The 24,413-nt window shown below is 53.3% G+C and overlaps 1 protein-coding gene across 1 annotated transcript in view; it reads left to right on the top strand.

The window, feature by feature from the left end:
• Positions 1-361: 361 nt before the first annotated feature.
• The window catches only part of Wnt7a (Wnt family member 7A), a 58,008-nt gene continuing 33,956 nt past the window's right edge, over positions 362-24,413 (top strand). Inside the window, exons 1-3 of the mRNA XM_004671691.2 lie at positions 362-505; positions 3,085-3,311; positions 18,486-18,757. Coding sequence (XP_004671748.1) covers positions 435-505; positions 3,085-3,311; positions 18,486-18,757 — 570 coding nt within the window. The 5' untranslated portion in view covers positions 362-434. The remainder of the gene's footprint in view (positions 506-3,084; positions 3,312-18,485; positions 18,758-24,413) is intronic.

Here is a 24,413-nt window from a genome sequence, read left to right as displayed (position 1 = left end):
CGACGGCCCCCGCCGCCCGCGAGCACAGAGCAGAGCCGCGGGAGCGCGCCCGGGGCCGACGGCCGGGACCCGGGGCGCTGGGGCGCGGGGCGGGCGCTCCGGGAGGCGGGGAGGCGGGCAGGGCTGGGGGAGGGGAGGGGCGGGGGCGGGCGGGCGGCGGCGCCCCGCAGTCCCCGCGCCACCTCCGACACTCACAGCGCTCCCTCGCCGGCGCCGCGTCCCCGCGCCGCGCTCCTCGCTCCCGCCTCCCTCCGTGGCGCCCGCGCTCCAGGCGGCGAGGCTCGGGTGTCCAGCGCGGACGGACGGGCGCGCGAACAGACGTCCCGGGACGCCGCGGCCCGCACCTCCCGGGCGGGCTATGTGGATTGTTCTGCCGGGCCCGGTCGGCGGGATCAGCACAGCCCGGTCCGCGGCCCCGGCCACCAGCGGGGACTATGACCCGGAAAGCGCGGCGCTGCCTCGGCCACCTCCTCCTCAGCCTGGGCATGGTCTACCTGCGGATCGGGTAAGCGACGCCCGTGCCCCTCTGCGCCCGCCCGTCGCCGCGAAGTTGGCTCTCCCGCCCCCGGGAAAGAGCCTCGCAGCCCGCCGCCCGCTTTAGCCTTTAGAGGCGGTGGCGATGCGGGATCCCCGGGGCGCACAAAGGCCTCCCGCAGGCGGATGCTCCTGGGGCGCGCTGAGCTCTACAGGCACAGACCGGGGACCGGCTATCCCGAGGACGTCTCAGTCTAGGAGTCCCCCAGAACAGAAGGCCAGACGGGACGCTCCAGCCTGGGGACTCTGGAGTAAGGCTGGCTGCTGCACAGGGCCAGCTTCTCGCAGGTCCACAGGGACAGCGATCCTTCAGGAACACCAAGTCAGGACCGCAGCCTCCTCAGACAGCCCATCTCCTGGAGCCCAGAGGACCTGCGCGCGAGGCAGGTGCCCAGGGACCTTGCGGCGGCTCTGGACACAGAGCAGCCCCAGGTCCGCGGGCTTAGAGTCCTAGCACCCCCTCTATTTCCATCGGCCTTCGCCCGCCCAGATCCCCATCCCCAAGCCAGGACACAGAGCCTTCCACTCCAGTACACAGCAGCCAGGTAGAACTCGAGAGCGTGGGAGACACCCAGTGAGAGATGCTCCCCAGAGCCAGCGCCAAGGGGGCGGCGCGGAGTAGCACTGGGTCTGGCCAGCAGCGAGGTGGGGAGCACGGGTACTGTCGCGGGAAAGTGGAAGCAGGTGGCTCTGGGCGCCACTTGCGCTGCATGCGTGGTCTGTGTCCCTTTGTACTTAGGAGGTACTGTGTGCTGCACGAGTGGGTGCATATTTAGGGGTTTTCGTGATGGATAGAGGTGCCAGCGCCACCGGACCACTTTGGCACATTTCATACACCTGCCTATCTACACTGCCCCCATCACTGAACCCCCTTATTGTCTCTTTTGAGGAGGAACCAACTGAAGGGCCAAGGCGAGTGGGTGTGTGCGCGTATGTGTGTAGCACAGCCGTTAGTGTGGGGTTTTTTTTTTCACCGTCACCCCTCTGCACCCCTACATCCCCAGCCCCACCTCTGTAGAGCGAGATTTCGAAACCAAGTGTCCGCAGAGCTAGGTGGCCTCCAGCCCGGACCTCGGTGGGTCTGAGAGGCGGCTGCTGGGCTCCTGCGCTGCCTGCCTGCCTGCCTGCGGGTGCGTTTTAAGTGTTATTGATTCTCACCCGCCCGCCCGCGTCTGGGTGGCTTTTCTCTTTTCCCTTGCTTTAATCTTCATCTTGGCCCGTGCCCCGTCGCCCTTCGCTCATCCAGTATCCAGGAAGCGGGTCAGGCCTATAGGCTCTGGCCGCCACCATAGGCATTATCTCCTTTTTAATTAGAATCCAGGCGGAGACAACCAGAAACTGGAGAAATAAAAAGAAAAGGCTGTAGAAAATAACCTCGGTGGCTGCTTCAGGCCAGGAAGCTTCATTGGCCCACAGGCTGCCCTAAGGAATAAAGGGGCGTGGCCTTCAGCCCATGGGCTGCCCTCTCTGGCCGCTAAGAGATGGGAGTTACTGTGGGACTTTGGACCCTCTTGCAGGCTCCCTAGGCATCCCAGTTATCCCTTCAGAAAAATGGGCATGAGGAAAAGGTCCCAAAGCCACTGGAACGTCTCCCAGTCCCATAGATTGGTCTGGCTCCCGTGTCTTCCAGGGCATAGAAGAGCATCAGCGATGTTTTAATTCTTTTCTTTTTTTAAGCGTGTGCCACCATGCCCCGCAAAAATGTTTTATTTGCAAGGAGAAAGAGAGAGAGAGAGAGAGAGAGAGAGAGAGAGAGAGAGAGAGAGAGGAGAGAGACAGAATAGGCACACCACAGCCTCCAGCCACTACAAGTGAGCTCCAGATGCATGTGTCACCTTGTGCATCTTGCTTTATATGGGTACTGGGGAATTGACCCATGGGTCATTAGGCTTTGCAGGCAAATGCCTTAACCACTGAGCCCACTTTCCATTTTCATGAAGGACAAATACTTTACCCAGATGATTTATTTAATATGCTAAAGTTCCTTCTATGCTATATTGTGAATCGCGGTGTTCTAATTCCATATGAATAGCTCAGGTTACCCTAGGCCTAGCCCCTTGGAGTCATCACATCCATAAATGTTAGTAATTCTCCCTGGCTTGTGCCTCACACCTCCCGCACGTTCCAGGTTTTAGTCCGACAACCTCTGAGGTGAAGACGTATTGTCATAGGCCTGGTTGTAGCAATGAACTCGCTGAAAGACACCGAGGGTCACACAGCCAGAGAGCAAAGGCAAGCTTAGATGGCAACAGAGGCCAGCCGCACGGGTGCTAGAAAGTCGCTCCTCAGAAGCCTGTGCCTTACTGTGTCATCGCAGTCTGCGCCGGGGACATTCCACGGGGGCCATCTAGGTGTTCAGAGGTGCGTCTGGGCCTACGGCCGAAATCTAACCATGCTGTTGCCCTGCGTGCCCTTCCTCAAGCCTCTCTGTAGTCCTGGCTCTGTGGTCAGCCTGTTTTAGTGCCTGAGATGAGACTCTGCCACCTCCAGCACCTGCCAGCCCAGGGCTTTCCTCCACATCTCATACGCTGTCTCTGTGTCCCCATCCAGTGGCTTCTCCTCGGTGGTAGCTCTGGGCGCAAGTATCATCTGTAACAAGATCCCAGGCCTGGCTCCCAGACAGCGGGCGATCTGCCAGAGTCGGCCGGACGCCATCATCGTCATAGGAGAAGGCTCCCAAATGGGCCTCGACGAGTGTCAGTTTCAATTCCGCAATGGCCGCTGGAATTGCTCAGCGCTGGGGGAGCGCACTGTCTTCGGGAAAGAGCTCAAAGTGGGTATGTGTTCACCCTAACACTCCAAGAAGGGTCTTCCAGGTGATGGGGAGAGTCAGTGCCCTTGGCCCTCTGGGACCCTCCCCCTCACCCGCCCATGCTCCAGTGTCCCTGCATCAGGGTTCCTGCAGGTGTCATGACTTGAACTCAGGTCTCTGTATAAAGACCAGGATTGTGGCTGGAAGCCATGCCATTTCATTGGTTATAGGCAAAGCTGCAGATCAGCAGCTAGCCTCTCAAAGGCCCTTGGCTGATCTAATACTGGTGTCTTGAACCAAAGCCCACCTAAAATAGGACTTGTAGCATCTTTTAAAAAGTTGAGCAGAGGTACTGAACACATGACTGTGATGGCCTAGAGCTTCAAACACAGCTTCCTGTGTAAGCTAGATGGCTTGTTTTCTGCCATGGTTCTGATAGGTCTTTTACTGCTGCCAGCCTATGCCATCCTGTGACATGACTCACCTGGCCCCAGTGCTTTAAGGGATGACGTATGCCTGTGAAAACTGCATGCATGTGTACACACACACACACACACACACACACACACACACACACATGCAACATTGATCATGAGCAGTCGTGGAGGTGGAGAATGATGCTGGTCTTCAGGAGGTCCTTGTAGGCGGGAGGAAGCTGTGCATGTATCTTTTGTGTATGTGGACTTGGAGTGGCCAAGAAGGGAGCAGACATGTTTTTGTACTATGGACTTTCCTGAAAGTCGGGTCAACACGGGGCTCTCGGGTCTGGGTTTGCCTGTCCAGCTGGACAACTGCAAAGGCATCCTTGGACTCTGCCCTGCTCAGCCTGAGAGCCAGCGAATCCAGTGGGATGCTGAAAATCACACCCCAAACCCAGCCATCTCTGTTCCCTTGCTGCCTTCCCCTCAGGTAGCTCTGCTCTTACACCAGGGTTCCCAGGATGCCTGTGGGGCACTCCCATCTCCCCTCTGCCCTCAGCAGGCAAAGGTCTTTTTCTGCATGGCAACCAGAGCAGGTCCTTACTCTGCTTAAGATGTCTGGTGGCTACTTGCAGCCCACTTGAAACCACTGTTCACCTGCTACTGAGATCTCTGTCCCTTCCTTCCCTCCCCTCCCCCCCTTCCCTGCCCACTCAGCCTTTCTAAACACAGCATGCTGGCTCCTGCTTTGAGGCCTTAGCACCTTTCCAGAGCCCCAAACCCCAACTCTTGACCTTTGTGTGAATTTGGGTCTCCTGCCACCCCCTCCTGGACTGTCCAGTCTGTCCTATCAATCAGCACCTTGTGGTATCTCAGTCCATTCCCATCAGCTCCAAGAGGGTAGGGGCTCCAGGCCAGCTCACATTGATCTGCTCCAGGTCTGCTCTGGTCACCAGATTCTGCAGTGTGATTTGGGCGGGCAGACAGTGGTGTGGCCTCTCTCCTGCAGAGTCCCTTTCTAGGCATTCCTTGTCTAGGATCTTGTCTACTTGGAATTTTGCCCCATATCTTCTCCCACTTCCTGGCCTTAGAGTCATTTGCAGGTAAAAAGAGAGAGGAGCCCAGGAAGAGGAGGGGACTCCCCCAGCTCAAGCAGCAGAGTGATGTCAACATTGTGACTGCTATTGAGGTCCAGAAATGCCAGTTTCCTGAGTTCTCTGCTTGTCACCTGATGGCCTTTTTCTGCTCAAGTCTCATCCCTCCTTCCATTCCTGGGACCCAGACTGGGGCTCTGCCATTAAACTCAATAGCTTTTACTGGCACATGAAATGTTACAGATGAGGAAACCATGAGTCAGAAGGGATTTGTCCAAAGTCAGCCAAAGTGAGCCTTACTGCAGGCCCAGGAGGAAGGGCACCACCAGTATCACCAGGGAGGAGCACAGACCAAGAGCCATAGGCCCACAACTGGTGACAGTAGACAGAGGCGACCATGGAGAGATCTGTGAAACAGTGATGCTGGCACACAGGAGGGAGGGACTGGGAGATGGAGCCGGAAGGCATGGGGGCCCAGTCTAAGGAGTGCGGATATCTAGACTGTTTTTCCTTTTTAAAACCTTTTTATTGACAGATTCCATAATTATAGATAATAAATCATGATAATTCCTTCCCCACCTCCACTTTCCCTCTCACAAATCTACCCTTTATCATGTCCCCTTTTCCATCAGTCTCTCTTTTTTTTCTCAATTTTTATTAACATTTTCCATGATTATAAAAAGTATCCCATGGTATATCTGGAATTTTTGGAGCTGTTGAAAGATTAGAGGGCATGCATGATTGCTAAAGTGTGGGTAGGACCATTTGAACATGCTAGTATTCAATGATTATTGGCCCACAAAATGACGACATCAGGGGCTGGGGAGATGGCTCAGTGGTTAAAAGCACTTGCTTGCAAAGCCTGATGGCCCAGGTTTGTTTCCCCAGTACTCACATAAAGCCAGATACACAAAGTGGCACTGACGTGCCCATGCTGTCCCTTTATCCCTCTCTTACTTAAATAAATAAATGAAACATCATATGATTCGACCTAATTACAATTTTGGAAGACTCATTACAAGGAAAGTAGACAATTCAGTTATTCATGTCTTCACCAAATAGTCGCTGGCTGCCCCGTTGTGGCTGAAGGCTCTGCTCCAGCATGAATGGTCAGGGAAGCCTTTGGACCCATGAGGGAGGAAAGCCATGGGCCTGACTGGGAGAACGGCACGTCAGGCAAAGGAACAGAACTGGTGGATGCCCTGAGGTAGAAATGGGTTTCTTGGGAGGCATGAGGTGCAGCGATGAAGCCTGCACAGCTGGAGTTTGGTGAAGGGGCAGGAAGAGGCGGCTCAGGTGGCATCTGTCAGGCCAGGGCAGGGAGTTGGGCTTTCCTTCACATGAGTGGACAGCCACAGGTAGAAAGAGATAGGATCCATCTTCAGATTGAGCAGCCATGCTCTGAGCACTGGGAAGACAATTAATTGCCAAGGAGTAAGGGTGACACTTAAGTGTTGACCGTGGCTTGGACCTTGAGCAGTGGCAGTGAAGTTCTACTTTGAGGTGAGCTACCTGGATGGGGGAGGCTGATAACCCAGGGACCATCTAGGAAAGAGGAATCCTGGCCTAGACTGAGGAATAGAGTAGGAATGAGTGACATCCCAGGAAGATGCGTCAAGATGAGAACCCAAGCATTCTGGAAGTCACTTTCCTGCTGGGCTTCAGTGGGCTCTTCTGTGAGCAAGGGTCTTGCTTAGGATGCCAAGAAGCATGCCTTGGGGCTGGGAGATGGCTCAGCAGTTAAAGAGACTTGCTTGAAAAGCCTGCTTACATGGATTCAATTCCCCAGCCACCCATGTAAAGCCATTCATTTGCAGTGGGAAGAGATCTCAATACACGTGTGTGCATGTGCACATGCAAGTGCGTGTGTGCACACACCCACCCCCACACGCATTCAAATATATTTTTCAGATAGAAGCATGCCTCAGATTTAGGATTTGGGCTCCTCATCTGAGCTCCTATCCCCATGAAGTTGCCTTAGCTGACTAGGGCTGCTTTGTAAGGGTGAAGGTCAGGTTCTTTGGCATGTGGAGCTCCTCTGGCACTCTGAATCACAAAACACATGACCTGCCTGTAGAGAGATTTCCCCGAAACCACCATATGCATCTGCTTACACCCATTAGCCTGAACTTGCTCATTTGGCCACTTCTAGCTGCAAGGGAAGCTGAAAAATGCAGTGGTGTATTCAAAGCAACCATGAAACCAGGTAAGGCTCAGAAGGAAGGGACAGAGGGTGTGGCAGTGGGCATCCAGCCCCTACTACTAGTTTCTCACTCTGTGTTGTGACCTGAGGGCTCCCTTCCACCTACCTGGTGCTCCACTGGGCCTGAGATTCCTAGCTCTGCCTTCCCTCCTGAGTGTCTGGAATTTCTGAAGAGATTTAAAGGGAAGCCTATGGGCATATGCCAAGCAAGCTACCTTCTAGAAATCCAGACTCATGTCCTGCATGAAATAGTATTCTTTCTTTCCTTTTGCCTGCCTGCCTTCCTTCCTTCCTTCCTTCCTTCCTTCCTTCCTTCCTTCCTTCCTTCCATTCTTTCTTTCTTTTTTGTTTGCTTTTTTAAGGTAGGGTCTCACTGTAGCCCAGGCTGACCTGGAACTCTGTAGTCTCAGGCTGGCCTTGAACCCACAGATCTTCCTACCTCTGTCTCCCAAGTGCTGGGATTAAAGCTGTGTGCCACTGTGCCTGGCTAGTCCTGTTGGTTCTCCAACAGCACCTGAAAAAGTCCCAAGTCTCACTCTACTTATACAGCTATGAGGCTTGACCTTTGGCCATGTGTTCATCCCAGGGCAAGATGTTTTTGCTGGCCAGACTGGGAGCTCCACCTTGACCATCTCTCAGGGGAGATGAACTGCTCACCAGTGTCTTCCAGGGAAGCAGAAATAAAACCCATTGCTGAGGACTTAAGTAGCAAGCATTTGTTAATTACCTTTCCAGAACCTGGAAGTCTAAGATCAAGGTGCCAACCAGGATGGTTTCTCCCAAGGCCCCTCCCCTTAGCTCCATAAGGCTTTTATTTTTTCTAGTGCTAGAGACCAAACTCAGGGCCTTGTTCTTGCTTGGCAATCACTCTGTCCCCTGAACATAAGGCTGTTTTGTCCCTGTGTCCTCACCTGGTCTTTCCTTTGTGCACGTGCCTCTGGTGGCTCTCTTTTGTAAGGATACCTGTTCCATGAGATTAGGTTGACGTTAATGATCTCATTTTAACTTAATCACCTTTTTAAAAAGAGATTCTTTCCTAAATACGGCCACATTCTTGGTCGCTAGGGATGAGAGCTTCAGCATATGAATCGTGGAGAACAGAACTAATCCCATAGCAATAAACAAGGAGAGAGCAGCGTAGCACATGACTTGGGGGAAGATGTGAAGCATGGATGGGACTCAGATGTGGGATCCCAAGATGGAGTGATCTGTACATTTTGAGACAACTCCTGATTTCGGTCTGGAAGAGTAGAAAGAGACTCACTGGACAGTGAATGGGACCGCAGGCAGGGGGGAGAGCAGAGCAAAGACATGGCCAAGGATCAGTTGAGGGCACCATTAGCAGTGTTCAGGAAATGAGGTGGGGCTCCAGTGCGAAGATGGGGACTGCTACCAAGAGTCTTGGATGTGGATTCTAGGGACTCTTTGTGTGTAAGGTATGGCATCAATAAATTTGATCAAGGATACCTCCAGGGGTCCTACAAAAGTCCTCTTCTCCCTTTTTGTGCTTTCTGTGCTGGGGATTGAACTCGGAACCTTAAACATGCTAAGCAGTTGCTCTCCCACTGACAGTATCCCCAGTTCTCCTATTCCTTAAATGATAGTAACCCTGTCTCAAACTCACCATCCCACAAAACGATGGATGAACCATGGTGCTCCATTCTGAGCACACTCTCTCTCGCCCTCCCCCCGACCCTCTCACGCAAGCCTTGGGCGGCCGGGATGGGGCGGGGTTCTCTGTCCTCGCTGTCCTACTTAAGTCGCCATACAGATGTATCCTCCCCAAATCAATGACTGCATCTCGTTCTGATTGTGCCAGGTGCCACCCTGTGCAGCTCACAGACTCCCCAGCCACAGCGATTACCCAGACCTCTGCATTCCTGCCCAATTAAATGGGTGATTTTCTTTTCCCAGGGAAGTGATGAGCTTGCATTCTCTTCTCTACTTAGTCAACCCTGTGCTGCCTGTTCTTGCCTTTCACCCGTTCTCTTGCTGTGGTGTGGGTTTTCCTATCAAGGTGGGATGACATGTTGGCATGGAAGTCATGGAGTAGGGAATCGAGGGTTATATCAGGGAGTGCCTGGGTGGAGGGGGGTGCGCCTTCATTCTCCAGCTGCTTCTCACTAAGGACCTACATGGCCTGAAGCTGAGACAGCCCTCCTTGTCCGTGCCTCACAAGGTCCTCATCCCTCCTGGCCAGAGGGATGACCCTCTTCGTTCAGTCTCATGACTGGGTCCTGTGGCTGTTTCATGGCAGGGCTGAGGTGGGTAGCGAGTTCCCTGTTCCCGGCCTGAGCCAGATGAGAGCCTCATGGGGGCCGTGTGTTTAAGACCTCTTGTCTTGTTGCTGGGCTGTGGGGTAGCCAGATGTGCTCTGGAGTCAGCGTCACATGGTCACATGTCTATCCCAGCTCCCACTGATGACTCTAGACAAAGAGGTGACCTTTCTGCCTTCAGTCTGCAGGATGGAAGTCACACAGCCCACTGTGCCGATGGCACCTGGTGGGTTGGAGTAATCAGAAGATGTCCCTTTCCATCTTCACAGAGCTCTCTGTGCTATCCCATATGGCCATGAGCCCCAGGAATTCAGGTTGCTGATCAGAACTCGCTGGACTGACTGCAAGTCGTCCTCCCCAATCTGTCCATGTCTCACCGCTTCCAGGTCCAGGTCACCATCTTCAGAGAATCACTACCGGGATATCTTTGTCAGTTCCCTGGTCGCAGAATACATCTACCCAGTGCCAGTCTTAGCGTAACGTCCTGGTGTCCTTTGCTCTGAGAAGAATGTGTAGACTTGCCTCTGCTGCTTTGTCAGCTTGCCTAAGTCCTCCCTCTTCCACAGCCTTTGCTGGTCCCTCTGTCTGGATGTTGCTCCCCAGATGTTGGTTGGATTCACTCCCTTTTGTGTAGTCCATGCCTCTGTACTTGCCCCTTACCATCCGGTGCCCTCCTTGTACCATCGCTGCTGGAGCACTTACCCTATGCTGTCTGCTATTTGGGAGACTATGTGCTTCATTATTGCAAAGGTCCCAACTATAGACCTTGATTGCATGGCATTGCTGAGGCTGCCTGTCTTCTAGGTTGTGATAGGCTGTGAGTACTTACCCCCCAGAGCACGGAGCTCTCACACAGGAAGGACTCCGTGAGTTTCACGTGTGTCAGGATCATTGCTGTCTGTCCAGTCAGGAGGAATTCCCATAGGGAGCAGAGGCCTCTGTTCCAGTGACTGGCGTGTGGAGGGTCCCGTGACCATGGTGGGCCAGTGGGTGTCAGGACACTGGAGCAGGAAGTCATGCTAGGGAACACACGGGACAAGCATACAGGAAGTGGTAACTTGCCCTTCTAGCATCATGCAGATGTCTCCTCAAGGGCCACCTTCTCCAGGAAGCCTTCCTTGTCTGTGACAGGTGTCTGCGTCCCACGGGTCACGGTGCACTGTGGTGTCACCACCACTTATCACTTTGGAAAATGGCTTTCTTTACTTTGGCCAAACTGCTCCACATTAGTCTCTCCCTCAACCACAGTCCGAGAAGCCATGGAGCCTAGACCTCTGCCAAACTAGCCTGCTTCTCCCAGGACCCGCAGGACCCTAGCACACAGCAGGTGTCATGGAGTGCCTAGGCTGCTCCTTTCCATCTTGCATCCATAGGGCTCTGAACCCCGGAAGGCAGGCTGACCCTGCTCATCTTCCGAACACCTGGCCAGGAATCCACTCGCAAGGGTTCTAAGTGCCTGTTTTCTCTGTTGGAAAGGTGAATATTTATTTCTGACCCAAATGCAGCTGAACATACCTTATCATGCATGTTCATTGTGTCCTTTGAAGACTGCTGCTGCTCGTGCTGGCCTTTTTGAATAGGAGTTTGATCACCTCCCCTGTGAGCTCTCTTCCCTTCATTCTGTGTTGCCTCCCAGTGGGAGGAGTGTTGACTAGGTCATGAAAGGTCATGGAAGACCCTTCAGCATAACTTAAGATGAGTCCTGTCCAAGGTCTGTTCAGCACCTCTGCCTTCCCCCATTTGTGGCTTCCGTGCAGGGAAAGAACAAGGCAGGGAATTAACGACGGTTGTCTTTGGGGAACTCAGCAGATTATACTCCATGCTTCTAGAGGATAAGCGTGCCCACACCAGCATATTATAGGCACTGGAAAGTTGTACAGACAAGAAGCATCTTGAGCATGTTACTCTTGGGGGATCAGTCTCCCAACTGTCCCATGATGCCGTGCTGCACAGGATCACCACTCTAATTGCTGCTCTGCATTCCCTCCCAGGTGGATCACACTCAGAACATAGTTTGGAAGCCACCCTGGAAACCACTAAAAGTATATTAACACATCCTCAGATTGAACATCTTCCCATGGGTACAGCAGAGGCACATGCTAGCCTCCAGCACGACAGGGCTGGTGAAATTGGTTTAGTCAGTCTTCCTCTGGCAAGTCCCATAAGGAAACCTGCTTCAGAGTTTCCACACAAGTGCAATAAAACTCACAGACATGTCCAGTGTGCATACAGGAACATACAACACCAGAGGAAGAGCACAGACTCAAAAGTCCAAGTCTATGGGATTTTATGCTTTTGGCGAGACATGTTTGCTTCAATGCATGGAAGTTACCTGCTTATGTTTGTCCACCTCTCTACTCACTCTCCTGTCCCGCAGGATCTCTGTACAGTAAGATCTTCTGAGTAACACACCAGTGAGATCCAGAGGGGACAGGCCACTGGGACTCTCTAGGGCTACAGGTAGAAAAAGATGAGGACCAAGGAGTTCCTTGGGTTTGTTTTGGTTTTGGTCTGCTTTTTGTGTCATTTTTGAGATAGGTTTTCATGTAGTCCATGCTGGTCTCAAGCTTTCTGAGGATGGCCTTGCACTCCTGATCTCTGCCTACTGAGTGCTTGGGCATGTTCCACCACACCTGGCCTTCCAAAGGGGGTTTGCAAACCAGATTCAGAGGATTTGTTCAGGAGAGGAATTTTCTGAAAGTTTTGATCAGTGTGTAGAATGATAATCACATTTTTTTGTGCACATGGAAACTTTCTTTGTCGCCAGCATGATCCTTGATAAAGAAGTGGTGGTTTCCTATCGTGTGTCAGGGGATGCCACATTCCTTTCCACATGCTCACAGCCTCCTGTTTGGTCCTCTCCTGCAGAATTTTCCAGGGATGGGCACAAATGACCTAGGATTCTGCCCACAGCACCCACTTACCCCTAACAACTGGGAAACTGGTGCACTTATATCAGATGCGCCACCCTTCCTCCACAGGGCACACTTGAACCACTCATTCCTTTCCTTGAAGTGATATCTGGGCCCAGGCTCCTTGCCTGAGAACCCCCGCCAGTCTCTAACATGCTCCATCTTCTTCCCCATGTCAGTCTGCAAGCGTGGAGCCTGTGTCTGGGGAGTGGCTGGCTGTTTGGTGGGATGGATGGGAAGCCCTTTCCAGGGAGGGAGACAGAACAAGGGACGGCCAGCTCCACTTTCTCTCTGCCATTTCTTAACAATGCGCCATCTTGCCCAAGCAAAAGCCCTATTCTTCCCCCATTTTCGCTTAGAACACAGCCAACAAAGAGCTTTTTGTCTCGTTTGCATTTTTTTTGCAAGGCTCAGTTCATCCTGGATTTTAGCTCTCCTGACGCTATTCTTTGAGATGAGCCTTTTGTTACACCATTCTCATTCCAGCTTTCCTATGGTAGACACAAACACACACACACACACATATGCACACACATATGCACACTTGCACGTGCACACATGCATGCACACTCTTGGTCACTTTTACACACATTCATTCAACTTGGAAACTTCACAGAGAAACAATCCAGGCCCCCATAATCTTTTGGGGAGAGAAAGATGATTCAAGTTAGCACAAAATCCAGCTGGATAAGGTGCTGGCCCAGAACAGTGGGAGAAGACGTCAGGAAAAGCCTCAGATTGTGGAGGGGGGCACACTTCAGCCACATCTTGGTGGACATGAAGCTAAGCAACAATGCCTCTACCCAGACCTCCTGTTTCCTACCCCCTGCCAGGTGTGCTCTAACTTCCCAACAACCTTATCAGGAAGGCAGTTCATGATTCCCACTTTACAGATGAGGAAACTGAGACCTGGGTAGGGAGTTAACTTGCCCAAGATGCCACTGTGCTGGGATCACAGGCCTCCGCCTACTGCATTCCCAGCCTGAACCAGGCAGAGAGGCGGGCAGGGCGTTTGCAGCCTGATGGGCGATCCCAGGGGCAGCACGAAGGTGGCAGGAGCGGATGCCCACTGGTGGCCACTCAGCAGTGTGCTTTGACCTGACTCTGGGAAGAGGGCCCGTGGATGGAGCTGGGGCAGGAGAGCAAGGCGAAGTAGGAAGTCTGGCACACTCTCCCTCCTCATTTCATGCTCTGTGTCCTACAACTTAACTAGCTTAGCCTAACACAAGCTCCTGAGCCCCCAAATCTTCTGGTGGTGCATTGAGATTTTCAATTCCCTGTGTGGAATTCTGAGTCCAGAGGGGCCGGGACCTGCTACCACATGGGCCTGGCGAGAGCAACTTTTTTCCATCTGTCTGTTTTCCAAATCATCATATATTTCAGCTTGTGTCACTGCAGATTGCTCGCTCTCTGACCCATTGGCTTTAAATAGCAAAAGAGAAAAAAAAAATACAATGCACTTTGTGGTTTCCAGTCAGATACCGTAAATACACCCAGATAATATTCCGGTGCAAACCACGGGCAGTGGCTGCACAGGGCGGTGGATGGAATCTTTGGGGCCGGCTTGGACATGGGCTCATTTCCTCTGTCCCCATGGGATTGTTATGGAGTTGAGTACAGAGGGCGTCAGCCAGGTCCCTGCTTTCACCTTAGTGATAAGTCTTGCCATCCTTTATTGAGATCTTCCTGGGTTGCCTGAGACTAAGTCACATTAATCTTCAGGACAACATGGGAGAGGCCTCCAGGGCTTCCCAGTTTACAGATGGGAAAACGGAGGCAGAGTGTCAGGGAGCAAAGTCTGGGCTCAGAGTCACCCAGCTGAGTGAGGAAAAGAGAGAAGAGAGGAGAGGAGAGAAGAAGGGAGGAGAGGAGAAGGTGGCAAGCTCCTTGTTACCACATTTGAGCTGAAAATAGACAGGATATTCCAAGAGGTGATTGATTTCCTGGGCTTCTGTCTGGAAAGTTCTGCTGAGATGTAGCTGGCAAGAGTTGAGGAGGGTGTGGTGGAGGGTCAGAACACTGCACTAGGAGCTTGGAGACCCTGGTGCTTGTCATGGTCCTGTGAGTCGCTGGTGACCTTGGGAAAGTTCTGAAGCCACCATTGTGTGTGGCTCTGGGGACAGGAGAGGACTCTACCCAGGGATCATGGGAGTAGGTAGTTGTTGTTCCTGGCAAATTCTTTATGACCAAAGAGGGGCACAGTCAGCCCTGGCAGGGCTGTGCCGAAATTCTAACAGAGAAGTGGACCGTAAGTCAGCAGGAATGGAATGGGTATCAGGGCCAGGAGCCAGGAGAGCGAGTCACACTCTGGAGTCTGGCTGGAGAATCTTGTCTTTGGGTCTCACCATCTGCACCTGTGAAAAGGAAGTTACCATGATCAGCCTGCACCTGGTGAAACTGTTACCTGGACGCGTTGGTCTCTACGGGATGCTGAGGACGGAGCCTCACCAGCAGGCCACGGGGAAAATACTCCGCATGCTCTGTATGAACACGGTGTCGTGGGCCTCACCCATTCCATTTCTGCAGGAGCTGAATGGACAGCTCAGAAACCCTGTGCGGATAACCAGCAGGAGAGGATGAGGTGCACTCAGCAAGCGTCTCAGGAGGCATTTGGAGCGAATGGGGACAGTTTGTGAACTCGGGATTTGTCTCTGGCTCTGCCTAGAAAGTCAGTGTCTATCTCTGAGCCTGTTTCCCCATCCTGCCAATGAAGGAGACATGGGTAGGATTGTTTCTGGAGAATAGGACCTAAGGTTCCAGGACTCTTTCCTGGTATTTGCTATGCTGAGTAAGAAGCCAGCCTATTTAAGCAAGCCTGATAATTGACTTATTGACAAGTGTTAACTGATAACCAGATGCCATCTCTTGACAGAAATAAGTGTGCTCTGAGATGGGCCAACACCGACCTCTGTCTGTGGTACTCGATTGTCAGTGACAGGGCAGGGCGGGAGGCAGAGGTAGGGCGCTGTCCAGCATGGGCCTTGAGTCCTAGGCCTAGGTTTTTAGGTGTAGGACACCAGCAAATCATTTTTTCTTCTTAAATCCTCTGTTTCCTCAATTTTAAATTTGCCTAATGTTGGGGCTGTTGCAAAATACAGCATAGAGAGCCAAGAGCAAGTCTGGCACCATGTAGGTGCTCAACAAATGCCATTTTCTCTCCACCCCCCCCGTCGCTTCCACTCCACAGAGCCTTGGCTGAAAGCTGGCTCCCCGGGGGCAGCATTGCTGGCTGGGCCAGCAGGTGAGCTATAGGCTAGAGTCCACCACAGGAGCTGCTGCCACTATTTGGAGCTGGCCTCCACTCATCCTCCATTCGAAAAGACATTCTCTAAGACTTGCTGTGTGACAGGTCCTGGGATTGGGACGAAGCACTTTACTGAAGAAAGTAATATTCTAGGGAGATAGTGGGGTGAGTGCCAGGAACAGATAGTACACAGGTTTAAAGTGACTGGGAGTGAGGAAGACTTTAGGGAAACTAAGGAATCAGTTGCTTCATCAATCACAAAGCTTCCACTGTTCACTACCATTTATTTAAGTACGTGCTGTGTCCAGGTGACTCCTCATATTTTCAACCTGAGTTATTCCCAGATGAGGAATGATAGCAAGCTCTCATAGCCACGGGCAGGTTGAGATGGACCCACATGCCTGTCTTGTTCGCCCGTCATGCATGATGGAGGAGGTTAGACCGAAAGAGGCACGGTCTTGGTGGACTCGTGAACCCGAAGTCAGCTGAGCGGGCAGGCACGGAATCACTCCTGTCCCCACCACAGCCCCTGGGCCTGAGGCTGACTTGTCCCCGAGGGGCGACACTGAAGTCTGAGGCTGAGATCGGTTCTTTGACTATGACAGCAGCAGCCCCAGTGCTGCTGCCGCTACTGACCGCTGACCGTGTGCCAGCGCTGGCCGCTCACCCGCCCCTCCCTCTGTGACCCAACCCACTCGATCACACCGTCGTCGTACCCACTTCCCGAGCCTGACGTGGGCTCACAGCCCACAGGCGCCCAGGGCAGCTCCTGTGGGTGCTTAGTGGGGCACTAGGACCTGACAGTTCTCATCTGATATTGGAGGTCAAGGCCAGCACTGGTGTGGGGGGTGGCGGTCAGCAGTGACTCCTCAGCATCCCAAAGGGTTGGACTTGGCTACCAGGTAGCACCCGGGCCCTGGGAGCTCTGACACACAGAGTAGCTGTCTCTCCTTACTTCTTGGCCTTCAGAGGAGTGGGTGCTGAGAGCCAGCTTGTGCGGAGGGCGAGGCCATGGGGCAGGAAAACTCAGCTCTGGCTAGGTCCACAGTGAACTAGGGGGAGAGCTGCCTTCCCCTACCTCCGGGCAAGTACTAGGCTGGTGCTTGGGAGCAGAAGCCACGACATTGTTAATGTCTTCAGCTAGCTGACCATTCCTTGTCATCTGTATGGCTCCATGCTGCTCAGGGACTCGACAGGAATGGCCACCTGCTGGGTGGCAGGTAGGTAAAGTGTTGTACGCACAAAAGAGGCCACAAGAGCCAGTGCTGGGCATGCCCCACCCCTGGGGAGGAGCTCAGGAGAATGGCAAGGCTCTGGAACTGGAGGCTCCTGGTTCTCTCTCAGTTCGTTTGGTCTCCTTTCAGCTACTTTCTTTTTTTTTCTTGATTTTTATTTTTATTTATTCATTTGAAATAGAGAAAGAGAGTGAGAATGGGCATGTCAGGGCTTCTAGCCACTGCAAACATGTGCATCTGGCTTACGTGGGACCTGGAGAATTGAACCTGGGTCCTTAGGTTTTGCAGGCATGCGCCTTAACTGCTAAGTCATCTCTGCAGCCATCAGCTGCTGATTTCTGCCAGTGGTGACCGTCCCTGCACCCTGGAGTCATTTACTCCCTGGCACAGCTCTCAGTGTACGGAGTACCCAGAGAGTGGGTTCATAACTCAGCTCTGGGCACCCTGGACAAGCTGAGCCTTTCTCCTGGCCTCAGTTTCTACAAATGTCAGTGAAGATAAATGAAGACTATCTGGTGCTCTGTCTTCAGCCCTCTTGTAGAAAGAACAGCTACTGCTGTCAAACACTGAGAAGTAGTGGTTTGGGGACACATGCTCCCACCAAGGTCTGTGCTAAGTGATTTGACATTGGGAAGGTTTTCTGCTTACTAGAACCGCCATGAGAAAGTGAGTACCCTTACCATTCCCTTTAATGTGGGAGGAAGGACTAGCCCATGACAGTCAATAAATAGTAGAATTGGGATATGCACCCCAGAATCCTGGTTTAAAAGTCCCTACATTGACAGGGACACCATGGGTGGGCTGTGTGAATGCGAGAGCCAAGTCTGTCCCATCCAGGCCAGCAGGCATAGGACCAGCAACGGTGATCTGGGCAGGCGGTGTGCATCGAAGCAGCCTGGTGAGGCTGAGGTGGATGAGAAAGAGTGTGGGAAAGGCATCCAGGCCACCTGAAGGATGCCCTGCCTGCCTGCCCAGCAGCCCCTGGCCACTTCTGCCCCAGTCCCTGAAACACATTCTCCCACCAGCAGGATCCTTGCTTAGCCCACCTCTGCACAACCTCTAGGTGACTTGCCAGAGACCCAGACATCCAAATCAGGCCTATCTCACCAACAGAGCTTGTATCCCAATCCTTCCCGCCTGCACCCTGATTTCAGACACTGCTCTTGAACCCATTTGGTTGTGGGGGGGATGGGAGGCAGGCCCCAAAGAAGCCAAGCAAATAAGTGGCTAAACCACCCTTGTACCTGCCCAGCATTCTATCTCCTACGCCCCACTGCTAAGACTCCTCCACTCCTCCCAGAGGACAAAGTGGGGGCCATCCAATAGCATGTGAGCGTTGCATGGATGATGAATTCATTGTTCTCGGCCAATGCCATGGCTGAGGAGAATAAGGCACGGGGATGGGGGCGGGAGGGGGACTGGGGAGTCACTGCTCAGAAATCACAGAGCCAGGGACTGAGTCCAATCTTCAGACTACTCCAGAAGTGCCTCTTTAAGATGGTGTGAACATGTGTACACGTGGCATGGTCTTGCTGAGTGTGCTGGAAGAGGAGTATAGTGATTGGAAATGGGTTAAAAGCCCATATCACTGGCCTTCCAGAGCCTGGGCAACCAGCCCCAAATGTCTGATTCCCCAGCTGCCCAGTCAGTTTCCTGATAGTGGGGAATGGTTAGGTGCATGATGGGGTGCCTGGGCGGTTACAACCCACAAGGCAGCCTTTGGACAGCTATTGCGTTGAGCCCTGCCCCAAAATGCCCTGGACTGAGGGATCCCCAAATCAGCTATACTAAGCTCTTCTCACTCTTCTGCCCTCAGGGAGCCGGGAAGCGGCCTTCACCTATGCCATCATTGCTGCTGGCGTAGCCCACGCCATCACAGCCGCCTGCACGCAGGGCAACTTGAGCGACTGTGGCTGCGACAAGGAGAAGCAAGGCCAGTACCACCGAGACGAGGGCTGGAAGTGGGGCGGCTGCTCCGCCGACATCCGCTATGGCATCGGCTTTGCCAAGGTCTTCGTGGATGCCCGGGAGATCAAGCAGAATGCCCGGACTCTCATGAACTTACACAACAACGAGGCGGGCCGCAAGGTAGGCAGCCAGGATGGGAGCCGGGTGGCCCTTCTCAGATGCTCCGTGGTTCCTTAGTCATGGTGGCGCTGGGGGCTGGGGAGAGCTTGGGCTCTGCCTTTAACTTGCTCTGCTCTACTCTGGGTCCACTTGCTGCTGGTCGTGTGTGTGTGTGTGTGTGTGTGTGTGTGTGTGTGTGTGTGTGTGTGTGATGAAGCTTGTTGGTTTCCAGAAAAGTCAAATTTCCACAAAGACAAATTGGACGCTGCTCAGCAGAAGGGAAGAGGAGGGCTCTTCCCCAGAGGTCAGCTATATCATCTCTGACTGGGATAGGACAAAGGAATCATCCATGCAGAGCAATTCACTTGCCCCTGGTCTCCTTCACCAAGATCTGGAGCTCAAGTTAAAGGGGGCAAGCTTTCCCTCTATTGCCTCTTCAGACCCCCTTGGGTTCTAAGCCGAACTTGAAAGGCCAAGGAGGAGCCTGCATGTTGCCAAATTCTGCACTAGCTGGGATGGGATGGGGGCTAGATGAGTCTGTAGGCCCACAGTGCAAGGCAAGGGGCTCTGGGGTGGTGGTGGCCCAGGCAGGCTGCTCTTGTCAGAGCGAGAACCAGTCACGGCCATTGAGAAATGCACAGAAGTACCAACAAGCATTGGCAGCTTGACCAGGCTCCATGGGGCACTCAGTGCCACATTTCATTGCTACCCTGGGGCGGGAGGGGTAGTATCCTGAGCTGGGGTGGGCTGTTGGAAGACCTCCGAAGGATGGGAGGGCTTTTAGCTGTGCTCTGTGAAGTGTCTGTGAGGCAGGATGACTAGGAAGGAATGGGGTATAGAGTCATGGTGAAACAGGGGGCCAGGTCCCCTCATAGGCCTGACTGTGGCCAGCTCATTATAGTCATGTGGGCTCTGGGTGCAGGGTGGCCAGACCCTCTAATTTTAAGCCTAGTTTTTTTTTTTTTTTTTTTTTTTTTTTTTTTTTTTTTTGAGTTTCAAAGTAGGGTCTCACTCTAGCCCAGGCTGACCTGGAATTCACTATGGAGTCTCAGGGTGGCCTCGAACTCACGGCAATCCTCCTACCTCTGCCTCCCGGGTGCTGGGATTAAAGGCATGCACCACCACACCCAGCCTAGTTTTTTTTTTTTTTTAATGTGCAATCACTTCTATAAAACTGATCTTTAAAAGAAAAAACTAGGAATAGCATAGAACAAGGAAGATTAGCCTTGGGACCCAAATATATGCATCTACTATGGGGCCTTGGGTGTTATAGTGGAATAGTTCACAGGACCAGGCATCTTCTGGCCTGGATGTGTCTGTTAGCTCACTGAATCTTCACAGCATCTCTAGGAGATGGTGCCATCAGCGCTTTCCTTTTACAGGCAAAGAAACAGGCAATGTAGCCATGTGCTAAGGACCCCACCTCTGGTAAGAATCAAAGCCAGAATTTGAGTCCAGTGCGTCTGGCTGGAACATTCACATTCTTTCCACGTCATTGGAGGCTGTGGTGGTGGCTCCGTTGGGCTCTTGCTGTCCATTCTTGCATCGATGGTCAGTGCTGAGCGAGGACAGAGGCGGTTCACCATAGGCCTAGCCTGGCATCCTTAGCACTCAGCTGAGTAGGCCTGAGTCCAAGCTGCTCACGGCCACGTCACGCGGAGGGAGCTTGTCTCGCCACTGTGGCTCACAGCCTGCGCACTTGGAAAGGGCCACGTGCATGTGCATGTTTAGTGGGATGAGAAAGGGCAACCTTCTCTACGTGGTCCCTCCCCACCTCAGGCCTCTGGTCATGCAGCCTTCATGTCACAGCCTCCAGGGCAGCCCCAGTGAGTAATACTGACCTGGTCTGACCCAGAATGGGGTCCCAGTAAATCAGGAGGCCCTAAGGGTCTAGCCTCCAGGTGGAACAACCCACAGGATTCTCAACTGCCCCTTCCTCCATTTTCTGCACTCTCACCCCTTAGATCATGGGTCAGAAGTCATAGGCTCACTCCTCAGCAAGAGACAGAAACCTTCCTCTCACACCTTCAGTTTCCTCCTCCCCAGCTGCCTGCTTGGGCTTAGGTGTAAGGCAGAGTGCAGGCTACACCCATGTCTGCAGTTAGCCAGGCTAGGCAGATCGGGTTCAAGTTTCACAAAGCCACATGGCTTGTTCCACCAAGCACAAGTCTCCTGGCTGCTGTTCAGTTGTCTTTCGCTGAGCTCATGGGCAGTGCAGACACCAGGAGCTGCCACAGTCATAGGAAAATCTCAGCGGGCTTCCTAGAGGAGATGAGCCCAAAAAAGCAAAGTCTGCCTGAGCAGAGAAGACAATTGAAAGGCACAGGTCTGGCATATGCGTGACGGAGGGCAAAAGCCAGGAGGAGAGTGCCTGGGGCCCGAGTGTGGTACAGACTGGCTGTTCTGTGGCTCTCTGAAGGGACTTACCAAACTACTCAGATCTTCCTTCAGTGCCCTCTCCTCACTCAAGTCTGAGCCATGATATCCCCTCTCAGAGAAGCCCCCTTCCCATGACTTCCTTGCGTCTTCTGGGCCATGGTCTTGTTCTGCAGTGCTCTCCCTCAGGGCAGACTCTCTACATCCCCATCACAGAGGCACTCCAGACCCTGGCAAACAGGGCCACAATACACATGCCAGCCCAGGTGGATCTTGGGGGTGGGGGGCACTGACAGTTGCAGTTCAGGGAGAGGCAGAAATCGCAAAATCGCTGGGAATCCAAGGCCCAAGGCAAGCCCGCCCAAGGTTTAGGGAACCCAGTAGGAGGGATGCTCCCCATCTGCCAGCAAGTGCCCAGGGCAGGGACCGCACAGCTGAGCCTTGTCACAACTCCCAGCCTGGCCCCAGGTGACCTGACCCTCCCTCAACACCACAAGGATCCACAAGGGCCCAGACATAAATCTGCCTTGGCAGGAGTGAGGTGAGCCGCTAGCTACTGTAGGATATATAGCTCTTCTTGTGATCTCAGTTTCCCCATCTGTCAACTAGGCCTTTGACTATGGCCTGGGTGTGGATCCCACAGAATGCCATCAACTGCAAGGCATGGGACAGCCAGACCTCCCCTAGCATGTCCCAGGCCATGTTGGGTGTCTGGACTGCACGGGGTCCCATGCACAGGGCGAATGAAGAAAGCTGCTGTCTGCCACCAAGTGTCCCGAGTTAGGGGCACAGAACTGTCGATCATGCCTCACTCTGGCTGCTGCGAGGAGACAAGACTCAACCTGACCAAAGGCTCTGGGGCTTGTCAGCAGCTGGTGAGAGAGAAAAGGGGGGTAGGGGAGTCAAGAGGATGAACACATGCCTTTCACAGACCCCTGAGGGGATGTCCAGGGCTATAGGAATGCCCACTGCCCATCTGACAGAGGAGGGAAAACCAATGTGGGGGTGTCCATCTTCAGGGGTGCCCAGTGCAGTAGATGCCAGGCATAGCCAGGCCTTGGTGGGCAGATGTGCCTCAGCCTCACCCACTGCAGGTGGCAGTTACAGAAAGGCTGGGTCAGGAAGCTGCAGACATCCTCTGGGGACAGTGGCATGAGAAGTGGAGTCTCTCTTGTTGGCCACAGTAGTTTTGGACTGAAATCACAGATCAATTGGCTCAGGGTTGTGGAATATTAGCTCAAATCCAGGCAGGTGGGTTTGGAACCACAGGACAGTTGGGAGGGGGGCAGGAGCCAGCTTTGTGTTGAAATTTCTGGATGGCAGAGGCTGTGGCTTTGAATCATTACTTTGTACTCTTCTGGGAGCAGGAAGATGAACTATCCCGTGGCTCATGCCCTCAAAGTGCTCAGTCTAGTGAGAGTTAGAGAGAAGAGGCAACATTTTTTGATTCATGGTTGTACATTCTAGGATAACTATGATTCAGAGACCAGAGGAGTGTAGTTTCCTATGGGAGATATCAGAAGATAGCTAAAGAGAGAAGGGGACTTTCGGCTGGGCACTGAGGGAAAGGTAGAGTACTCCAGGTGGATGAGGTGGTGGGATGGGAGAGGGCAGGGTGAAGCAGGCACAGTGAATGCATGCAGAAGGCCCTGGCTCAGTTAGTAACATAAAGTACAAGCCATGAAGTGCTAAGACAGCAGCATTGTGGGTGCTGTGCATCTGCGATTGGGGCGACAGGTAATGAGGCCACTTCTATGTCAGGCTGAGGGCTGGGACTTGCTCCTTAATGCCAGAAGTAGCTGGAAGTGGCTTGGCAAGAAGAGCTATGAGAAGGTTCCTGGCAACTCTCTGTGACTGGCCTTGGAGGTGGCAGGAGCTAAAACCCAGCAGGGACCCAAGAGTTGGGGGCTGCTTGGGAGCATAATAGGGTTGTGTTTGGGGGGCCCTCACTGGGCCTGAAGATGGGGCAGAAGAGACTGGTGTCAGAGAGCACAATGAGGGTGCTCCTGGGCATGGTAGTGGGAGTATAGGTGGGTACACTTAGATCTCTGGCACTTGACCTTAGCTTTGGAGATGACCTGGCTGGAGTGCATTTTTGCAGCTACCAGTTAGAGGTGGCAATAGGAGCTGGTGAGGAGCCCTGACCTCTTAGAGTTACAGGGAGGGAAGAGTAAAGTGGGGGACAGGAAGAGGAAAGACCAGGCAGGGAGGTGACCAGGAGAACCAAGAGAACTCCAGTTTGCACATGCTTGGGAAATGCCCCCCTGGGCCTGTGCTCTGCAGTGGTCTTTGCTATTTCCCAGTGCAGGAACAGCATCTCCAAGACCCCTTGATGACAATTCACATGCCTATCGACTGTTGGGATCTGGCTGTATCCTGAACATGAGACTCACAGCATCCATGTCTTTGAGCGTGGGGACTGAGACCCAGACAGGCAGTCTGGAGACTGGCCCTGCTGGAATGCACGCTTGCTCTAGGGGAGTGAGCTAAGGGGGATGGAATTCCACCTGAGCACAAAGTCACCTGTTGCTCACTAAGGGGTGTGGGTCTTGTCCCTTCCTGCCCTACCCCGTCTGGTCTGGGTGCTCCACGGAGCTGGATTTCCACTCCCAGCCTGGCTACAGGAAAGCCAATGAGTCAGGGGACGGCAGGGAACCAGCCCCTGGCACCTGGGGCGAGGCCCAGATAAGAATGACTTTACTATGCTGCTGCCAAGGGCCACTTGCATATTTGACCCAAGAGAGAGAGTGGACAGCATGGCATGTTGAGGGCTTGAGAAGCCAGGCCCTGCCTCACTTGCAGCCAGCTGAGCAGGCCAGGCTAGAGGGAGGTGTCCTTCGGCCACTGTGCTCTTGATCCCTGCCTTACACCCAGGGAAGACATGGGCTCTCAGCTTCAGAATGAAGCCTGGAATCAGGGGGTTTGGACTAGGGCTGGTCTTGGAAAGCCATACCTTAAGAACCAGGCTTTCCTCCAGGGGCCTCAGAAGGTCTTTCAGATTTGACATATGGAATGAGAACGCTGAGCTCTTAGGACCTTGTCTGCAGCGTCCCGGTCCTGCTCACCAGTGACCAGTCTCCATCTTGTTCCCACCCAGGGCCTGTCGTGGACTGCCCCAGCAGTGTACAGTACCCTTCCCTCAAACCTTTGCACAGGCAGCTCCTTCTCAGGAAGGGCCCTTCGGACATCCCCCCCCCCCCCCGCCCCACAGCATCCACCACCCTGCATTTACTGCTTCACATAACTTCATCAGATGCACTTGTCCTCCATGCACAGGCCTCCATGTCTTTATTGCCTGTCA

The sequence above is a fragment of the Jaculus jaculus genome, chromosome 6 (assembly GCF_020740685.1).
Source record: "Jaculus jaculus isolate mJacJac1 chromosome 6, mJacJac1.mat.Y.cur, whole genome shotgun sequence".
Taxonomy (NCBI): domain Eukaryota; kingdom Metazoa; phylum Chordata; class Mammalia; order Rodentia; family Dipodidae; genus Jaculus; species Jaculus jaculus.
The sequence above is the reverse complement of the archived record's forward strand: the minus strand, read 5'-3'. Positions and strand labels throughout refer to the sequence as shown.